General features: G+C 47.7%; 1 protein-coding gene across 17 annotated transcripts in view; it reads left to right on the top strand.

Annotated features, from left to right (window-relative positions):
* Positions 1 to 16,040, top strand: part of Tenm4 (teneurin transmembrane protein 4) — a 702,050-nt gene that overhangs the window by 431,928 nt on the left and 254,082 nt on the right. For 16 of the 17 annotated variants that reach the window (XM_031387401.1, XM_031387403.1, XM_031387408.1 and 13 more), the window contains one exon: positions 2,341 to 2,550. The exons of the other annotated variant lie outside the window; for it this stretch is intronic. In XM_031387401.1, the coding sequence (XP_031243261.1) occupies positions 2,341 to 2,550 (210 nt within the window). The remainder of the gene's footprint in view (positions 1 to 2,340; positions 2,551 to 16,040) is intronic. 17 annotated transcript variants of the gene reach the window in all.

Raw genomic sequence — 16,040 nt, forward strand, 5'->3', positions numbered from 1 at the left:
AGTGTATTTCTTTAAAAATGACATGAGGCTTTTACAATCATTGTAAAAGAGAAATGAAAAATCTGGCAACTCAACAGTTGAGGTTCATCTGAGGCTATCTGAAACATACTGGGTCTAAAACAGCAGCTATCTCCTCTGAACTGGTGCTGCATCCCCCGGGCCCAAGTGTTCTGGGCCCGGGGGACTGCGAGAGATACATGAGTCTGAGTCCTAGCCCATCTAAGTTCTAGTGCTAGTCCTGCATGTGAGACCAAGTCCTTCTTCTCCCAGTCCTAGTGCTAGACTGAAGTCACGTAGGCAAGCGACCCCCACACACCAAGGTCAGCAGGGTCTGGTAGCTAGGTACGAAACAGGATGAAGAGGGGTGGAGCCCTCCCTGTTGAGGTATTCTTATGCTAATTCTCTGGTTCTTGCTGGAGGCAAGCAGAGGGGAATCCCGACCTAACACTTTCAGCTAATATCTTAGAGTGTGAGAAACCTTTCAATTACTCTCTAGTACTTAAAACATTAAACTAGGATAGTTGGAAACATTGTGTCTGCCAGGAGACAATGCCCAATCTTAACCATTTACAAATCATTACTTGGGGTAGCTTTATGCCTAATTATGAGGCCGGGTTGATGATTGAAAAGACTAATCTGAGTTAGGGGATACCAGCGACTGTCTGAAATCCAGGAGGCACAGAACTCCTTTTGAAGTCTTATTGCCTCTTATCCTTTATCAGGATTTTATCCCCGATATTATGGATGTGACTGGAGTAGATGAGTGTGCGTGGCAGGCTGCTAAGTATGTCGGGGAAGGCTCTCATGGTGAATCGGGAGTACTGGTTTGGACAGTTGAATCATGGCCCAAAGTTCTGGGGTGAAGAAATCAAGACCCAGATCAAAAAGCCACCCCAAAAATGTACCTTGGTCACCGATCCCACTTCCTGCATTGTCCTTGACAAAGCTCTGAAATGAACCAGCCGGATGACACAAAGCAATTCTATAAAGCATTGGCTTTCAGTAAGGGTCAGAGGTTGACATTAACATGATGGGAGCTGTAAAATACAGCTGGATTTGGTGGCTGTGAACCATGGGAGCTTCTGGTATGCGTGCTCCCCCCCCCCCCGGCCCCCCATCAGAAGTGCCTCTTAGGATCCTGCTAAACGTTCTGATCTGGGATGGGCTATGTTTCCTGAGGTTCCAGCCCTTTGCAGAGCTGGCAACATAGGGTTGCCACATATTCTGCCGGTCAAGGTGTAAGACAGTGACAGCCCTTGCTGATGGGCAATGCCTGTGTTGTACTGTACACTTGTATGTGTCTGTGCTTATGTCCACTCTTGTACTCGATGTTCTGCATGTGTGGAAAAGTCCTCCACAGACAAGACTGTGAATGTTCCCAAGCTGTCCCTTCCTTCTGAAGAGTTGGGCATTTGCTCATAAAACTGTCAAAAGCTGTAACCTTAGAACTATATAGTAAGTAGTTCTGTATCATAGAAACTCAGAGTCAGGGTCTCTGCCTTTTGGAACTCATAAAATGCCAGTGTCCTGATATGACAGAATGTTATCATTTCAACTACCAGAATATAAGGTTCCCAGTATGTCAGATCTCTAGCATTAATATATGCAACAAATATCTCTTCTGTGCTTTCTGTGAGCCTGGCATTACGTTACGATATTTGGGTAAAGGAGTAAGACCGCTAAAACTCTTGATTTCAAGAAGTTTGCAAAGAATGTCAGAATTTAAGAATCGTAAAATGTTAGATCCTCAGAGAGCTAAAACATTGGTATGCTGAAGTTCTAAGCTACTAAAGGTGGGGGAGAGCCTTAGATCATTTTTTCCAGCTCTCACTACCTTTTTTATGAGGCCCAGGACTTATTGCAGGCAAGTTGGATTCAAATCTCACTAATAAGAACATCATTTCAGTTCAGTGACATCACAGAATGGCTGGGTCGCAAGGGCTCGGCCTTCACCCAACCCTGGCTGCTCATTTTACCAGAGAGGCCACTGTGGCTTATAGAGGGCAGCCGCTTGCTCTGTAAAAAGGCTCAGTCAGCAGAAGACAACCCCAGGCTTTCCGGCCTCTGTTAAAGAAAGGCTAAACAACGAAGACCCTCCTGCTGTTTCTGAGGTGCTTCTTGCTAGGCCCACTTTTGTGAGCTGTCCCTGCTCTTCAGAAGGAGCGCTTGCCAACTTTCTCTGCACAGGGATAGCCCTTGTGTGGGCCACATCGTAGCGTTCAGAGCCCCCTCCCCCGTTGTTGATGCGTGTTTTATTTTGTTGCCTCCCCTTCCCCGTGTGTTCGAAATCGATTTTCATTATTTTTTTTTTCTGTCTGTGTTTGTCTTTGTGGCCCGCAGGTGCTCCCTTGCATTGTTCATCTGCTTCATCAACCCCTATTGAGCAGTCCCCCTCCCCGCCCCCCTCCCCTCCGGCCAATGAAAGCCAGAGGCGGTTGCTAGGCAACGGTGTGGCCCAGCCAACCCCGGACTCAGACTCTGAGGAAGAGTTTGTCCCTAATTCATTCTTAGTTAAAAGTGGCTCCGCCAGCCTGGGGGTCGCAGCAAACGGTAAGTGCTTCTCTCTTTTGCTAACTTTTAATAGTTTGTTGCTTTTCTTTCTTCTCGCGGGCTATGCCTGCTCCCGACCGCTTGCAGCTAGCAGGGGTGGGTGGAGTGGCTTGGTGCATGGTGGGCTTGTGGGCAGGCAGGGACCTGGGTCGTTCAGTGGACTTGGGGTAGGTAGCGCCTGTCTCTGCCCCACGGAGAAGGCTTTATCCCGTGACAGGTGCACGAAACAGAGGATCCCAGACAGCAGGAGACAAACACCAGGCAGAGACAAAGACCCAAACTGGAGGGTGGAGGACAAGTTGCACTGATTGGCTTGCCGCTGTGTGCAAAGCAACCGCACCAGCCATAGTCACCTGTTGCTTCATTAGATTCTCCCTACAAAGTTATCAAGAGAGCAGTATTACAGTGCCCCTCATTAACAATCAGAAAAACTGGGGGAAAAAAAAAAGGATGTTGCCTGAATCCCAAGGCTGTTTTTCAAAGTTCCCTAGCCTGAAGCTGCAGGCAGCTATAGAGCTGAGTCTGACCGCAAGCAGAACTGTTGGCTTTCAGCATGGATCGTTCCTTTTCTCCACTTTCCTCAACTTCCTTCAAGAAAAGGGTGTAGCAAAAGAGCACCACCCAGATCCTACACTGTTACATTTGGCCCGATATACCCACCTGCCCACCCAGCAGCAGCCAGCGCATTTCTCCACGAAGATATTCCTGCAGGGGATTCAAGTTGCTATGGGTGGATATAAGACTGTGGGTGAGAGGGCTTGGGATTACAATAACGGAACCAAAGTTTTCCAACTCTAATAGAAGCAGACTTTTCCAGCAAATACCACGGGGCGGTGTATATTGATTTGGCAAGCATTTATTTATGAATGCCTGTATGGGCTAGAGAGGTGGCTCAGTGATTAAGAGTGTATACTGTTCTTCCAAAGGTTCTGAGTTCAGTTCCCAACACCCATGTCAGATGACTCCCAACTACCTGTAAGTCTAGCTCCAGGAAGATCTAATGCTGCTGGCCTCTGCAGGCATCTATCTGTACACGTGCACAGGTATAAATACATACACACATAATTTAAAATAAAGTAAATCTTACAAGTGCCTTATGAAACTGCATTCTAGGCCATATTCTGGGAAAGGAGCAGAGATGGAGAGAAGCATGAGGCAATGTGTGTGTGTGGAGCCACACAGTTCTGCACCCAGTCAAAGCCCTGTGGCTGGGGGCTTTGGACAAATCACACTGACTCCCCAAGTTTGTTCAAATGTAAAAGCAGGCAATGTGCTAGCCAGGTCATAGTGAGCAGCATCACAGGGTCTGGGATGGGAGTCCGGGAAATGTTAGTGCTTACCTCAGCAGCTGCCACTTCCCTGTTGCGGACACACACAGGGTGTCTCTGTGAAAGCTCTCCGAGCATAGTGGAGCACTCGGTATGCTGAGAGAAACACCGGAGGCCCTCTCTTTTCTCAGGAACAGAGGGAGAAAGCTAAAGGTGATAAGAAAGGAGCCTAGTGTGCTGAGTGACAGGGTGATTGAGAGGAAGTCTCCCTACTGCCTGAGGGAGCTGGAAATGCCTCTTAGAGATGCCAGCTGGGTGAGAAAGAATGGGTCAGGTGGAGCAGACTCTGATACCAGGACTATTCTGGAAAAAGGGTACCCATGGACATAGAATCCTGGGTAGGAATTGGGGAGCCTGCTTCCACTCCTTTATACCTAGGAACCTTGACACAAAATAGGCATTGACCTGGAACAGTGTGAAAGGCTTCATAGAGAACATTACCAGGGCTTCTCCAGAGGCTGAACAGAGCATGAGCACACAGGCCCTGCATACTTTGTGATGGAACCCCCATCCACCCCACGGCACTGTGTTCGGGGGGGCTTTCTCTGAATCAGAGCATCCTTAAGAGGACAGAAGCAGGAACCCTGAAGTAGGGGTGAAAGACATGAGTTCCAGCTCTGTGGGTCACTGGATATCAATCCTTGGCAAATCACTGTCTCACTTCAGGCCATCTTGCCAGTGATAGAGAAGTTTCTAAGGTATTCTGGTTTTATTAATGTCATATGGTACCACTGATCATGCCTCTGCCAGTCATGACATGAGCTTGTTGAGGAATAAAAATTACAGGTATAAAATTGCATATACATACATATGAGTGTATGTATCTATACATATATATATATATATAATAGTGCACATATATAGAACAAATATAGTTATCTATGAAGATAACTAATAAAGTTCTGCATTTATTTTGGGATAAATAAGCCTTACAGGAAAAAGAAGGGATGAAAGTCCTTAATCTATCCCTTTGCTACTAACTGACCCATAGCAGCGGTTTTGTCACATGCTCTGAGGCAAGCTGAGGCACAGTTACTTTGTTGATGTGCAGGGACCACAGGAGGCCTTTGGCCTACAGCTGTTTGCTCAATTCAGCTCCTCTGTGCTCCTGTTTCCCAGGGGCCTCCGCGTACTATGGATTCCTACCCCAGGGCCTCTCTCTGAGAGTGTCTCTCTAACCATCATTAGTAAATGTGGCCTTTGCGGGAAAAGAGAGTCTGTGTTCTGCTTGGTGGTTTTTCTGGGGTAGGTGCCATGAGAGTCTATTGCTGTGCTCCATCATCTTTCTGTCCCTAAAGTCCCACATGGGAATATCCTGTTGGTGCAAGTGACAATAAGTAGGTTACCACATTGTGGCTCCTGTAAATGTTTGTAAAGCTTTGTTTGATTTTAGAGGGGAGTGTGAATATATTTTAATGAAATTACCTGAATTGCTTTTGGTAATTATAGAGGTAAGGATACTTATTTATACCCCAGATGATCTAGGAAAGTGAAAGGTGATGCTTTCACGCAATCTGTATTCCAGAAACAACCACGTTCAGCAGTTTGACCCATGGTCTTACAAATGCTCTTTATTCAGTATTCATTTATTCTTCATTCATTAATAAGTGAACAAATAACCCAGTGAGCAAGCTGCAGAGCTAGCTCCCCAATGTACGATCTCAGGAAGGGTCCCCATTCCCACCCAGTTGCTCCATCATGAGGTAAGAACAACCTGTCATAGTTGTGATAGTTTTAAAATAGCAAAGCTGGGTACTAAGGATGAAAGTCAGAAGGAGAATGCATGACTAGCCTGAGAGGCCCTGGGCAGGATCAGCAGATAACGAAGATGCTAGGTACTACCTCCACACATTCCCTTCTGCTACTGAGCTGAGGCCTGAGGCCACCGGAGGCAGGTCAAATGCTAAATCCCCAAAGGGCAGCTCACCTGAGACTTCATTCCCACTGTACTGTACATGATATGGGCTACTGGAGGGTGACAGCACCGAGGTTTCTCACTTCCCAGTGGTTTCCGGAGGTAGTGGGAGGGAGTTGGCCCCTTGGAACCTGTTTTCTCAGGGACCAGGCTGCCTTTCTAGCTGTTCCCCCCTGGAGTCTCTACCAGCAGCTGTGTCAGCTCCAGCGAGTGCTGGGACCAGGGTCTTGGAGTCCTCAGAGCTGCCCTGCAGAAATCCCCATGTAAAGCGCAGAAAGAAGTGTGGGGCATCTCTGCACAGCTCATTGTCCCCATGGAAAAGGAGAGAGGATAAGTCGCTCTTTCTGTCATCACAATCCTAATCCTCCCCGGGGCACTCGTACAGAAGTCACCCATGTGAATAGGAAAAGATCAACTGGGCACAGTCCAGGAGCTCAGGAAGTGGTTAGGATTAAGTAGATGCCTGTCCTAACCCCATAGAAACGTCCAGAATCAACAGTGTTTCATCAACTGAGCTAATCTAAATTCCGAAGCCAGACAGCTTTGGAAACCTAGGGGTGGGGCTTAACAGGGTCAGGAAATGAAGAGCCCTGAGATAGCAATAAAGAGCTATGGAGAGCTTCCTGAAGCCAGGGAAGGGTAGGAGAGGCTTGAGAAAGCATGCATCTAAGGAGCGCCTTCTGTATGCACACATCTCCTTTTATATGCATTATTGTCTCTGGGCTTCAGTTATTTACATTTCACTTTGGGGGAAACTGAGGCCCAGAGATGAAGGCAGTGATGTAACCATGGTCCCACTGGAAGACAAAGACTCAACACCAAAGCATGCTTGCCTCCAGGGCCTCTCTATCTTCTGCCTTATTTCTGATGCCAGATTCAGGTCTTTCTGTATCAGAGTAAGACTGGGGTAAAAGAACTCCTGCCAGAACTGGGCTAGAATTTTTTTATTATTTTAAAGAACTCCAGATTGTTTGATTCCTATTGCTGGTGAGCATTTATGAAGCACCCAGCACCAGGGAGCCTCTGTTATCTTAGGGAGTTATTGACTCCTCTTATCTATCCTATGAGCTATTCCAGTCTCTGGGACCAGAAGTAACATGGTCCCAGAGAGGTAAGCCACTTTCCTTCCTCGGCTTCATGGGACCTCTGATGATAAGGTCAGATTTGAACTCTAAGCCTGCCTGAGACATAGCATGGAATCTTTATGGTATATTTTTATGGGGACTTCAAGGGTTTCATAGATGAATCGGGCCAGATATTTGCAACATAAAATTTTGTTGCCGATCCCCAAAAGCAAACCCTCCATGTGTCCTTGGCTTTCCCCAGGCTCCAGGCCCTTCCTGCCTGGCCTTAGAAAATGCTTCACTGGCCAGCAGCAAGGTTGTTTGGCATTTTCATTGACTTGCTTAGGTCTTAGGCAGCTGGGAGTATTTTTGTTTTGACTTCCAATCCAGCAGAGAAGTGTTTATTTTTTCTTTCTAAATGGGAAACACTGCTATGTAGGCAACCTCCTTCCAAAAAGTGTTTTCTTTAAAAAAAAAAAAATCCAACTTAATTTAGAACCAATGCAGAGTTCCCAGGGGAGTCTGCTAGGTCCTTTTAAGTCAGCTTGTGAAATCAGAAGGCAAAATGAAGCCTGCTTCTAACGATAGAGAGACATGCCTAGCCCAATTGTCTTTCTTCTACCGCTATGAAGTCCATGGAACCCGTGGCAGCCATGGGCCTTGGGTCTGCCTGTTTGACACGTTCCTGGAGTGAAAGTCTGTTGGGTGTGGAAAGTTCTCTGCCAATTCTGTCCTCTGCTTCTCTCAACTCTTCTTAACATCAAAAGACACTTGTTGGTAAATCCATTCTCATGACACAAGATGTGTGGGGAAGTCAGTTCCAGCTCCTTTCTCCCTACTCGGCAGACAAACTGATTCCTGCCTTTCTTCATTCATCCCCAGAGACATGTTAAGTGTTGGTGGGTGTTTTTCAGAGAGATGAAGGTGAAGAGTGTTATAAGAAGAAAGATCTTATTAAATAAATGAACCCTTGGGACCACATGCCTGGCAGACTCCTTTCTCCTCAGATCTCACAGAGTAAATAGAGAATACTGTGTGTACTTGTCCTGAAACTCGTCCTGTCACGAAGTACATCACCATGTCTTCAGTAAAGCATACAAGTAATTTATACTAGTGGGAAGAAAGGAAGACAGACAGACAGACTGACTGACTGACTGACTGACTCCTGGCCTCATATAGGTTCAAGACACATTTTGGCAACCAAACAAGGTTGATTGGTTGGTTGGTTAGTCAGTTGGCTGGCTGGCTGGTGTGGTTTGGTTTGGCTTGTTTTGGCTTGGTTTGGTTTGGTCTGGTTTGTTTGTTTGTTTGTTTGTTTGTTTTGAGACATGGCCTTGGTGTGTCAATAGTCCAGGTTGGCTTTGAATCTGTGATCCTCCTAAGCTAACATCCCAAGTTCTATGATTGCACACATGTCTACCCATGCCCATATTCATGCCCAGCTTCAAAGTTGTTATTATTGTTTAAGTGTATGGACATGTGTGTGCATATGCACATATATGTCAAAGACAGCCTTAGGTGTCATCTTTAGCAATATTGCCATCTTCCTGTGGTCTGGAACTGACCACTTCGGTGTGTCTTGCTAGCTATCCAGCACCAGAGGTCTTCCTGTCTCTACCTCCCTGGCACTGTGATTTTAAGTGTCTACCACAACAGTTGGCTTTTTATCTGGGTGCCAGAAATCAAACTCAGGTCCTCACCCCACCAAGACAAGCATTTTACAAGCATTTTAGCAGCTGAACTGTCTCTCTGCAAACAATGTCTTTACTGTCTTTAGAACAGATACCACCTCTGCCCGTGACTCCATTTCCTGGCCCAATTTCGAGTTTGTGGAGGCCAACTTTGGCTATGCCTGATTTCTAACTTGAAAAAAATCACAACTACACTGAAAAGTCAGTTAATGTCCTTACTTCTCCCTTCACACTTGCATAGGACACACAGCCATCCCAGGACCAGTGCACTGAGCCCATGGGCACAACCATGCAGACTCACAGAGATAGAAACTGGGCCTGGTGCAGTCAGGATTCAGTGTGGCCCCCGTGCCTGTGCTCTTTGTCCTCGCCAGGCGCTCCCTTAACTAGACCTGTGCCTCCCATCAGGAACAAACTATTATGGCCCCTAATTGGGGGTGGCAGGGATACCCTCAACAGGGTCATTTCTATTTTATGTAGTTTACAAAGCCCTTTTTCATGCATTACCTCAGGCAAGCTCTGGTGACTATAATCTAATTGCCACTCTGGCTTTTTAGAAGGTAAGACTCCTCCTTGACCCTACAAAATAAACAAGTCACACTTTGAATTAATATAGCCCAATGTCCAGGGAAAGCCAGGGCCCTCTAATTAGTCACTCACGTGACTAGAATGCAGCCTCTGGCACCCCTTTTCCACTCATTTCCCCAAATGCAGTTGTATTAAAAAGTACCAAAATACCAGGTTTAGTGTGTGGCTTGGTTGGATCTCAGGACCCCAAGGCCACCCCATGAGGAGGCATGTCAGCCGTGTGTGTCCTGACTTTTCCCATCTGGAAACAGCCGGCTTTGTGTTCCCGTTGGTATGTGAGTGGCTGGCTCTCCAGAGTTCTCATTTACAGCAGACCACATCAGAAAGTACCTCCTGACACCAGGGTGCCCAGGCTGTTGAAGAGGAGCCTGGAAGGAGACCAAGGAGCCTGAGGAAGTTAGCTTAACTACCATTCAGGCAAACTGCTTTCCTAAAGCCCACTCACTCACATGCAAGCAGCTCCAGTCTTAGATGCACGGACCCTCAAGGATGGCTGAGCTTGGGGCTAGGCAAGCACTGCGTGCTGGAGGTAAGGTGTGCAGAGGCAGCTTTGCGGCCATTTGGGATTGGCTTGTACACCAGTCAGTCCTGTCTGTGAAGCACATGGCAGTCAACAAAGCTTAGTGTCCAGTTACAAACCTCAGCTGATGGCACTGCCCAGACCTGAAGCTGGCATGGGGTTCCACTAGTGAGGGGGCTGCAAATGAGGATACCCGAGTGACCCCGTCAGCCTGTCTCTGGCCTTCTGTGTCACCCAACAGGAGTCTTTGGTTCTGGACAGTGAGGGACCTGGACTGAATCAATGTTTTCCAGGCCTTGTCTCTGTGTCCAGGTCACAGTGTGGACCCCTCAGATCATGCTCACCTACACCATTATTTATGTTCTTTTAAACTGCCTCTTTCCCCAGACTTTTTGGATTTAACTGAATTTCCTTGTTTTAAGAGAGAATTGTGGACTGGGACCACAATTCCCTTGCCATATGGCAAGTGTATGATTGGCCATAAATAGAAGCTAACTGTAAAAATAAATACAATGAAAGCAGGTTATCATGTTCTGGTGAGAACATGCCTGCTCAAGGCTGTGGGGCAGAGCCTTGGCTCTCTTTGTTAAACAGGGACATTGGCAAGTGCTGAATGTTAAAACACACACTGGGTGCCCAGCTGAGGTTTCCTCTGCGTCATGTAAAGGATTGAAGAAGGAAGCCCTCCCCATGGGAGAAATACTTAATGGGTGTTCTCAGCAGACACTGAAGGCCATCCACAGGAGACGCAGCGCTGCAGCCTTTTCTAGACCGCTGTCTCCGCATTTAATGCCATCTTCACAGCCTTCCCACCTTGAGAATAAATGTCTCTGGCCGCTCCCCACACCCAGGAGTCTTCCCTATCCTCAGCTTGGTCTTTGCAGGCCATCTGTTCCCGCCCTCCCCCTCTGTCTCTGGCCCTCTTCCCCTGTCATCAGGTCTGAGCTGGGTGCTTTGAGCTCAGCTGGATCCCCCATTACTGGTTAATGGCTCTCAGTGTGGACCAGGAAACCATGTGGCTTCCTCTGAACTGCCATTATTTATGTAGGTGTTTGAGATTCAGCAACCTAAAAAAAAAAAAAAAAAAAAAAAAAAAAAAAAAAAAAAAAAACCTTTGCTTTGCAAGGCCAGAAAGGCCAGAAGAACCAGAAATGGCACAATATGGAACCAGGGTAAAGATGGGTCAAGAAGAGGGTGCATGGATCCCTGATGTGATGGGTGGTCACATGGGATCAGTTCAACCTCTTCTTGTCCTATCTCTCCTTTTGTCAGATTTATTAGCTTCCCAAGATTGCTGTGCAAATGAGAAGACAAAGTGCTTTCTCTATTAGCAATGCCCAGTGAAAGCAGGTTTCCTTCTTGCCCTTCTGTAGCACAGAAGAGTCCAGATATCCCGGAAAGAAGGCAAATCCTTTCACTCCTTCCCCTTCTGGCTTAGAAGAACCACAGCAGTTAATAACTCTGCCCAGGAGTCCTCAGCTGGCACTCTACCAGCACCAGCATCACCAGCAGCAGCAGCACCACTACCACCACCCTGAAAGATTTCAGGGAGGGAGGGAGAGAGTGATGGAGCCCGAGGCAGCTGCTAAGCAAATATAGCACAGGGGTCTTAAAAACATGGCCGCTGCTGAATTCCTAGCCAGAGTTTCTACACTGCTCCTGGTCCCCCGGTTCAGCATCCTGATGCCTTTTCCTTCTGGCCATCGGCCTTCCCTGTGGAGTTGAAAGAAGAGGAAACTGGCTGGTAATTCATTTATGCCCCCTTCCCTCTCTCCTGGTAGATCATGTTTCTATAAATAACCCTGGAAAGCTATAGCAACAGCTCATGATAATAATAAGTATATTTATACTTCCAGAACCTTCTCTTTCAATGCCCCAGAGAAAGTTCTCTGAGAAACACACCTGATGAAAACAAGTTTCTACTCCCACTACCTGTGACTTCAGGAGTTCTCCTGTCTCACCCCATGCCATCTGTGAAAGGGGACTGAGGACAGCAGCCTGGGGCTATGTCAAAGGCAGAATAGGCCAGAGTTCCAGTGTGCTCGATGCCTACCGCTGTCCCCTTAGTCACCTCTTTTATTTATTAGAAACAAAGAGGGGTTATTTTCAAGGTGAAAAACTTAAGTGAAGTTTGATGACCTGTCTGCTGTCATCCTGTAAAAAAGTGAAAGCTGAGATGAGACCCACCTGTTTGCTAATTTTACAAACTCTACTCTCTCCGTTCACAATGCTTCTTAGTATATCCTTGCCCTGAACCATTGCCATAACATCCTCTCTAGCTTGCTGCCTCCTTCTCAGCCTTCTGACCACTGAGATCCTTCCCAGTCCCAATTTTGCTATCTCAAGGCCTCACTCCCTTAGTAAAAGCCAGCCCAGGCCCTCTGTCCAATGCTTACCTGTTTAAGACAAGCATCCCCCGCACCTAGCAACAGGACCTGCGGCGGATTTCTCACAAATGCCCAGAGGAAAGCTTCTGTACACTTCCCCATTTTAAAGTGAGACCGGGGAGGATCTGGTTTGACTAATATGGAAAGAAAGAGGCCTGTTCACCCCTCAGAAAGAATTCAACCCAGCAAGTCATGATCAAGTACCAACTATGTGTTCAGACTCATGAAGAAGAGCCATCCATCGGCTCATCCCCAGCCTCTGGGAGATGGACTCAAACCTCATCAGCTCCATCCTGAAGCAGGCAGGCATCTGTGAGGACAAAGGGGCTCACAGGGACAGAGCCATGGAGGTTCTGTGCAAACTGGGAGGATCCCTGTACCATTTACATTCTCACCGGTGGTTGGCCTGACTTCGGTACGTGGCACGTCAGCTGCCTATACGTAGCCAGATACTCCCAGCTTCATGCTGGGTCTGGATAGTTTCCTCCATGAGCGGCTATGTGAAAGAGACACTGGGCTCCACTGGAATCCTTGACGGGAGGCAGGGCTCTCTTCATTTCTGTGGGGTAAAACCTAGTGTGAAGGTCCACGATCAAGGCCCACATCCACTCCACCTTCTTCCTTCTCTTGGGCAGTCCTGGGGTTTCCTGTAGGGATGGAGTAGGCAGTGCCCACTAGAGGCTGGGGTGTGTGCTACCCTGTCCCCAACTCATATCAGAGCCCACTGAGTGAGGGCGATATTCCGGGAACCAAGCAGGGCTTGATGGCACATTGAGATTGTGTGGCAGAAAAGTGCGTGCCATTACCAAGCCCTTTGGGGCATAGGGGTCATCCTAGGTGCTTTGCCTTCTCTCCCCCACCCCCACCCCTGCCCCACATTGAGTCGGCCAGGAGATCAGAATCTTTCAAGCAGGAGACTTGCAGTATGGCCGGATTGCTCTGCCAGCTGTGATTAGGGAATGACCAATCACAGTCTCCTCCTTTCCCTAACGTTAGCATCCTATGTGAATAGTACCAAAATACCCAGCTGGTGTCAAGTTTGAGAAGGGAATTTTGTCCGCAGTTGTTCTTGTTTCTAGTGTAGTGGGCTAAGACTGGGGAACACACTTAAGATCTCAGGATCACTCAGACAGCAGGTGCAACACTGGCCCAGTGCACCTGGCCTTTCCACCCAGTCTCTTCCTGCCCCATTGGGTCCCTTCTTTGGTCATCTAACAGCCTTTGTTCTCCTTTCTTGACAGGCCCCCACCCCCACCCCTACCCCAAAGCCACAGGATCTTGGGGAAGCTCCAAAAGCAGATCAGAGGTTTCTTTTCTAGCCCCTTCGCCTGGAGGGCAAAGCTGCTTGTGCATTTTGGCACCAAACCCCAGGCCCTGATCAGAAACCCACTGAATGGAAGTTGCTGAGTTGCACTTCAGTGCACTCTGCCCTAAGACGCCCCTATTGGGCCCCTATGTGGGTGACAAGATGATGCATGAGGTCTGGCTGAGCTGCTTATTTGTCTGAGCTGGTGATGGCCTTTATCCTGAGGTGAGTTAATGGCAAGGGGGCAGGGGCCCCTTAAGGCCTGGACAATGGCCTGGCTTCCCAGGTCATCTGATCACTCAGAGGCCTGGCCCCAAGTCCCTCCCAGCACAGGAGGCCTCTGTCCCTTCTGCTTCCCATCAGCTTGGCTCACCAGCTAGAGGTGCTCCCAACTCAGCAGGAGAAGCCTTGGGATAATGCATCAAAGAGTACTGCAGTGACAAAGGATGCTAGGGTAGTGGGATAATGTGCCTCCGCCCATTCTGCGCAGGGCCCACACCCAGCCAGCCCACACTAGACTCTAGCTGCTCTTTTTGATGCAGATTCCAGCTCTACCTTTTCTCCTGGCAGCCAAGGCCCTCCCGAGTCCACCCCTTCCTGCTTCCCTGAACCACTGAACCACTTCCCCAGTGAAATGAGTTCTTGACCCTACTGGCCTTACTAGCTACCTCAGTTACAGCAGCCCTCCCAACTTCTCCTTCATCAGCATCTGAATAAGATCCTATTTGATGAACATTTTGAATATTAGGGTTTTTTTTTTTTTCAGAATTGGAAAACTATTGATTAAATTTACCCTCTGTATGAAGATTGGGAGCTGAGACCCAAACTTAGCCTGCTCAGTCTGGACTTTCCCCTGACATGTTTGTTCATTTACTCATTCACCTACTCACTCATTTGCTCGTTCATTCTACAAAGATATCTGGGGTATTTATAGAGTGCCAGATATTGAGCTAGATCTCACCCTCTGAGAGAGACCTGAGCACCAATGTCCAACACCACTAAGGGGTCAAGAAAGCAGACATACACATTACCCTCTAATATGTTAAATTGTTAAGTTTTTAAGTCCAGTTAAGGAGAAACTTAAGAAGATGGGGAAAAGGCAAATGTGAAAATACCTCTTGACCTTAGCATCTGCCTGGCTGCTGGAGACCACGACTGGGTATTTTCAGGGCACAGAGGAGGCTGATCTCCTAGAAGGGCGGAAAACAGAGGGAGAGTGGAGGCAGTTTAGATGATCGGCTCTCAGAGCTGGTCTTGTGTTGCTGGCAGCTTTCTAATTAAAAAGGGAGGACAGAGCCATGTATGGAACTAATTCTAGCAAGGATCCAGTGCCCAACAGAGCTCGAAGGTGGAGTTGGCTGGGGGTAAGGCCATAAAGGAGCTCAGGGGTTCTGGGTTATGAGTGCTTGCCTAGCATAGGCAAGGCCCAGGGCCCATCCAGCTCAGAAAGAACGGGACAAGAAGTGAGAAAGACAAGAGAAAACAAATGAAAGGACAGGACGCAGAATCCATAGCCAATCACACCACACATGGGCTCAAGAAAGATGCCAAATGTAAAGCTAGTGTGAGAACACATCAGCCCTTCCACAGTGCTGGGCAGGCTACAAAGCAAGACGCAGGACTGTTTAGAAAGCTGATGCCATGAAAAAGAGGAATTGTGGGTATTTGGCTAGCTGTGAGGCACCTCTAAGATGAAGAGAAAACAACAAAATACAACCAGATTTCACTCACATTTTGATCAGATCTTACTACTTTTAAGCTGTAAGGAAGAATATGGGATTCTTTAGATATGGTAGAACATTGCAGGAATGTGGCTCACTTACTTAGCCGTATTGTGGTACTGAGGCTGCGGAGCATCCTGATTCTAGGCTGTGTGTTAATAGGAAATGCACAGAAGCCTGCAACTTGCTTTCAAAAAACTACGGATAAATACTGCAACACAGCAGTATTTTAGCCAGGGCGATCTAGGAAAAGAACATAGGGATGTTTTGTATCGTCTCAAATTTCCTCTAGGGTGGAGACTGTTCAGATACGAGTAGAGGTTGTGCGTGGGTTGGAGAGAGACTAGAGTTCAGGAAAGGGTTCTTTAAAACAGGTGAGACAGCCCTTTTTTTGTAGAGAACACCCACTCACCCATCACCTTGTCTGCTGGGATAAAGGAACTCTCTGAAGCTTTACCTAAGATGCAAAGCTGGGGAGTAAGATGAAAGGAGTATGTCTGGGCACAGAGGGGACCTCAGCAAGGCCCTATGCAAGGCAAGGCGGGAGAGCTGTAATAGGAACCACATTGTCTGGGGTGTAGGCGGCCCCACCCCAGAATCAGCTCCTCTATTCTGAGGCAAGGCTGGAAGAAATTATGTGCATTCATACTTGTTAAACGGCCTTGGCACCAGAAGTGAGCCTCATAACCCTAGCTTTACAGTGGCCAGGCCACAGTTAAACCTGGGTCAGCCCCATCCCTGCATCCTCTCTGTCAGAGGTTTATGGCTGCAGCATAAAACAATTCAGCACGGGCTAAAACATGAAAAAAAACCCTCCAGGACTGCAAAGGGGGTGCTTTCTTTTGTAAAATTTGCTGAGGGGGAAGCAGATGGGCATGAAATCTTTTCTGCTTCTTCTGCTTTCCCAGTCAGACCCCAAGCACACTGGTTTATGCCCCTCCCCACCTTAAGCCCAGACCACAATCCAATC

This window comes from Mastomys coucha, unplaced genomic scaffold (genome assembly GCF_008632895.1).
Source record: "Mastomys coucha isolate ucsf_1 unplaced genomic scaffold, UCSF_Mcou_1 pScaffold21, whole genome shotgun sequence".
NCBI lineage: Eukaryota > Metazoa > Chordata > Mammalia > Rodentia > Muridae > Mastomys > Mastomys coucha.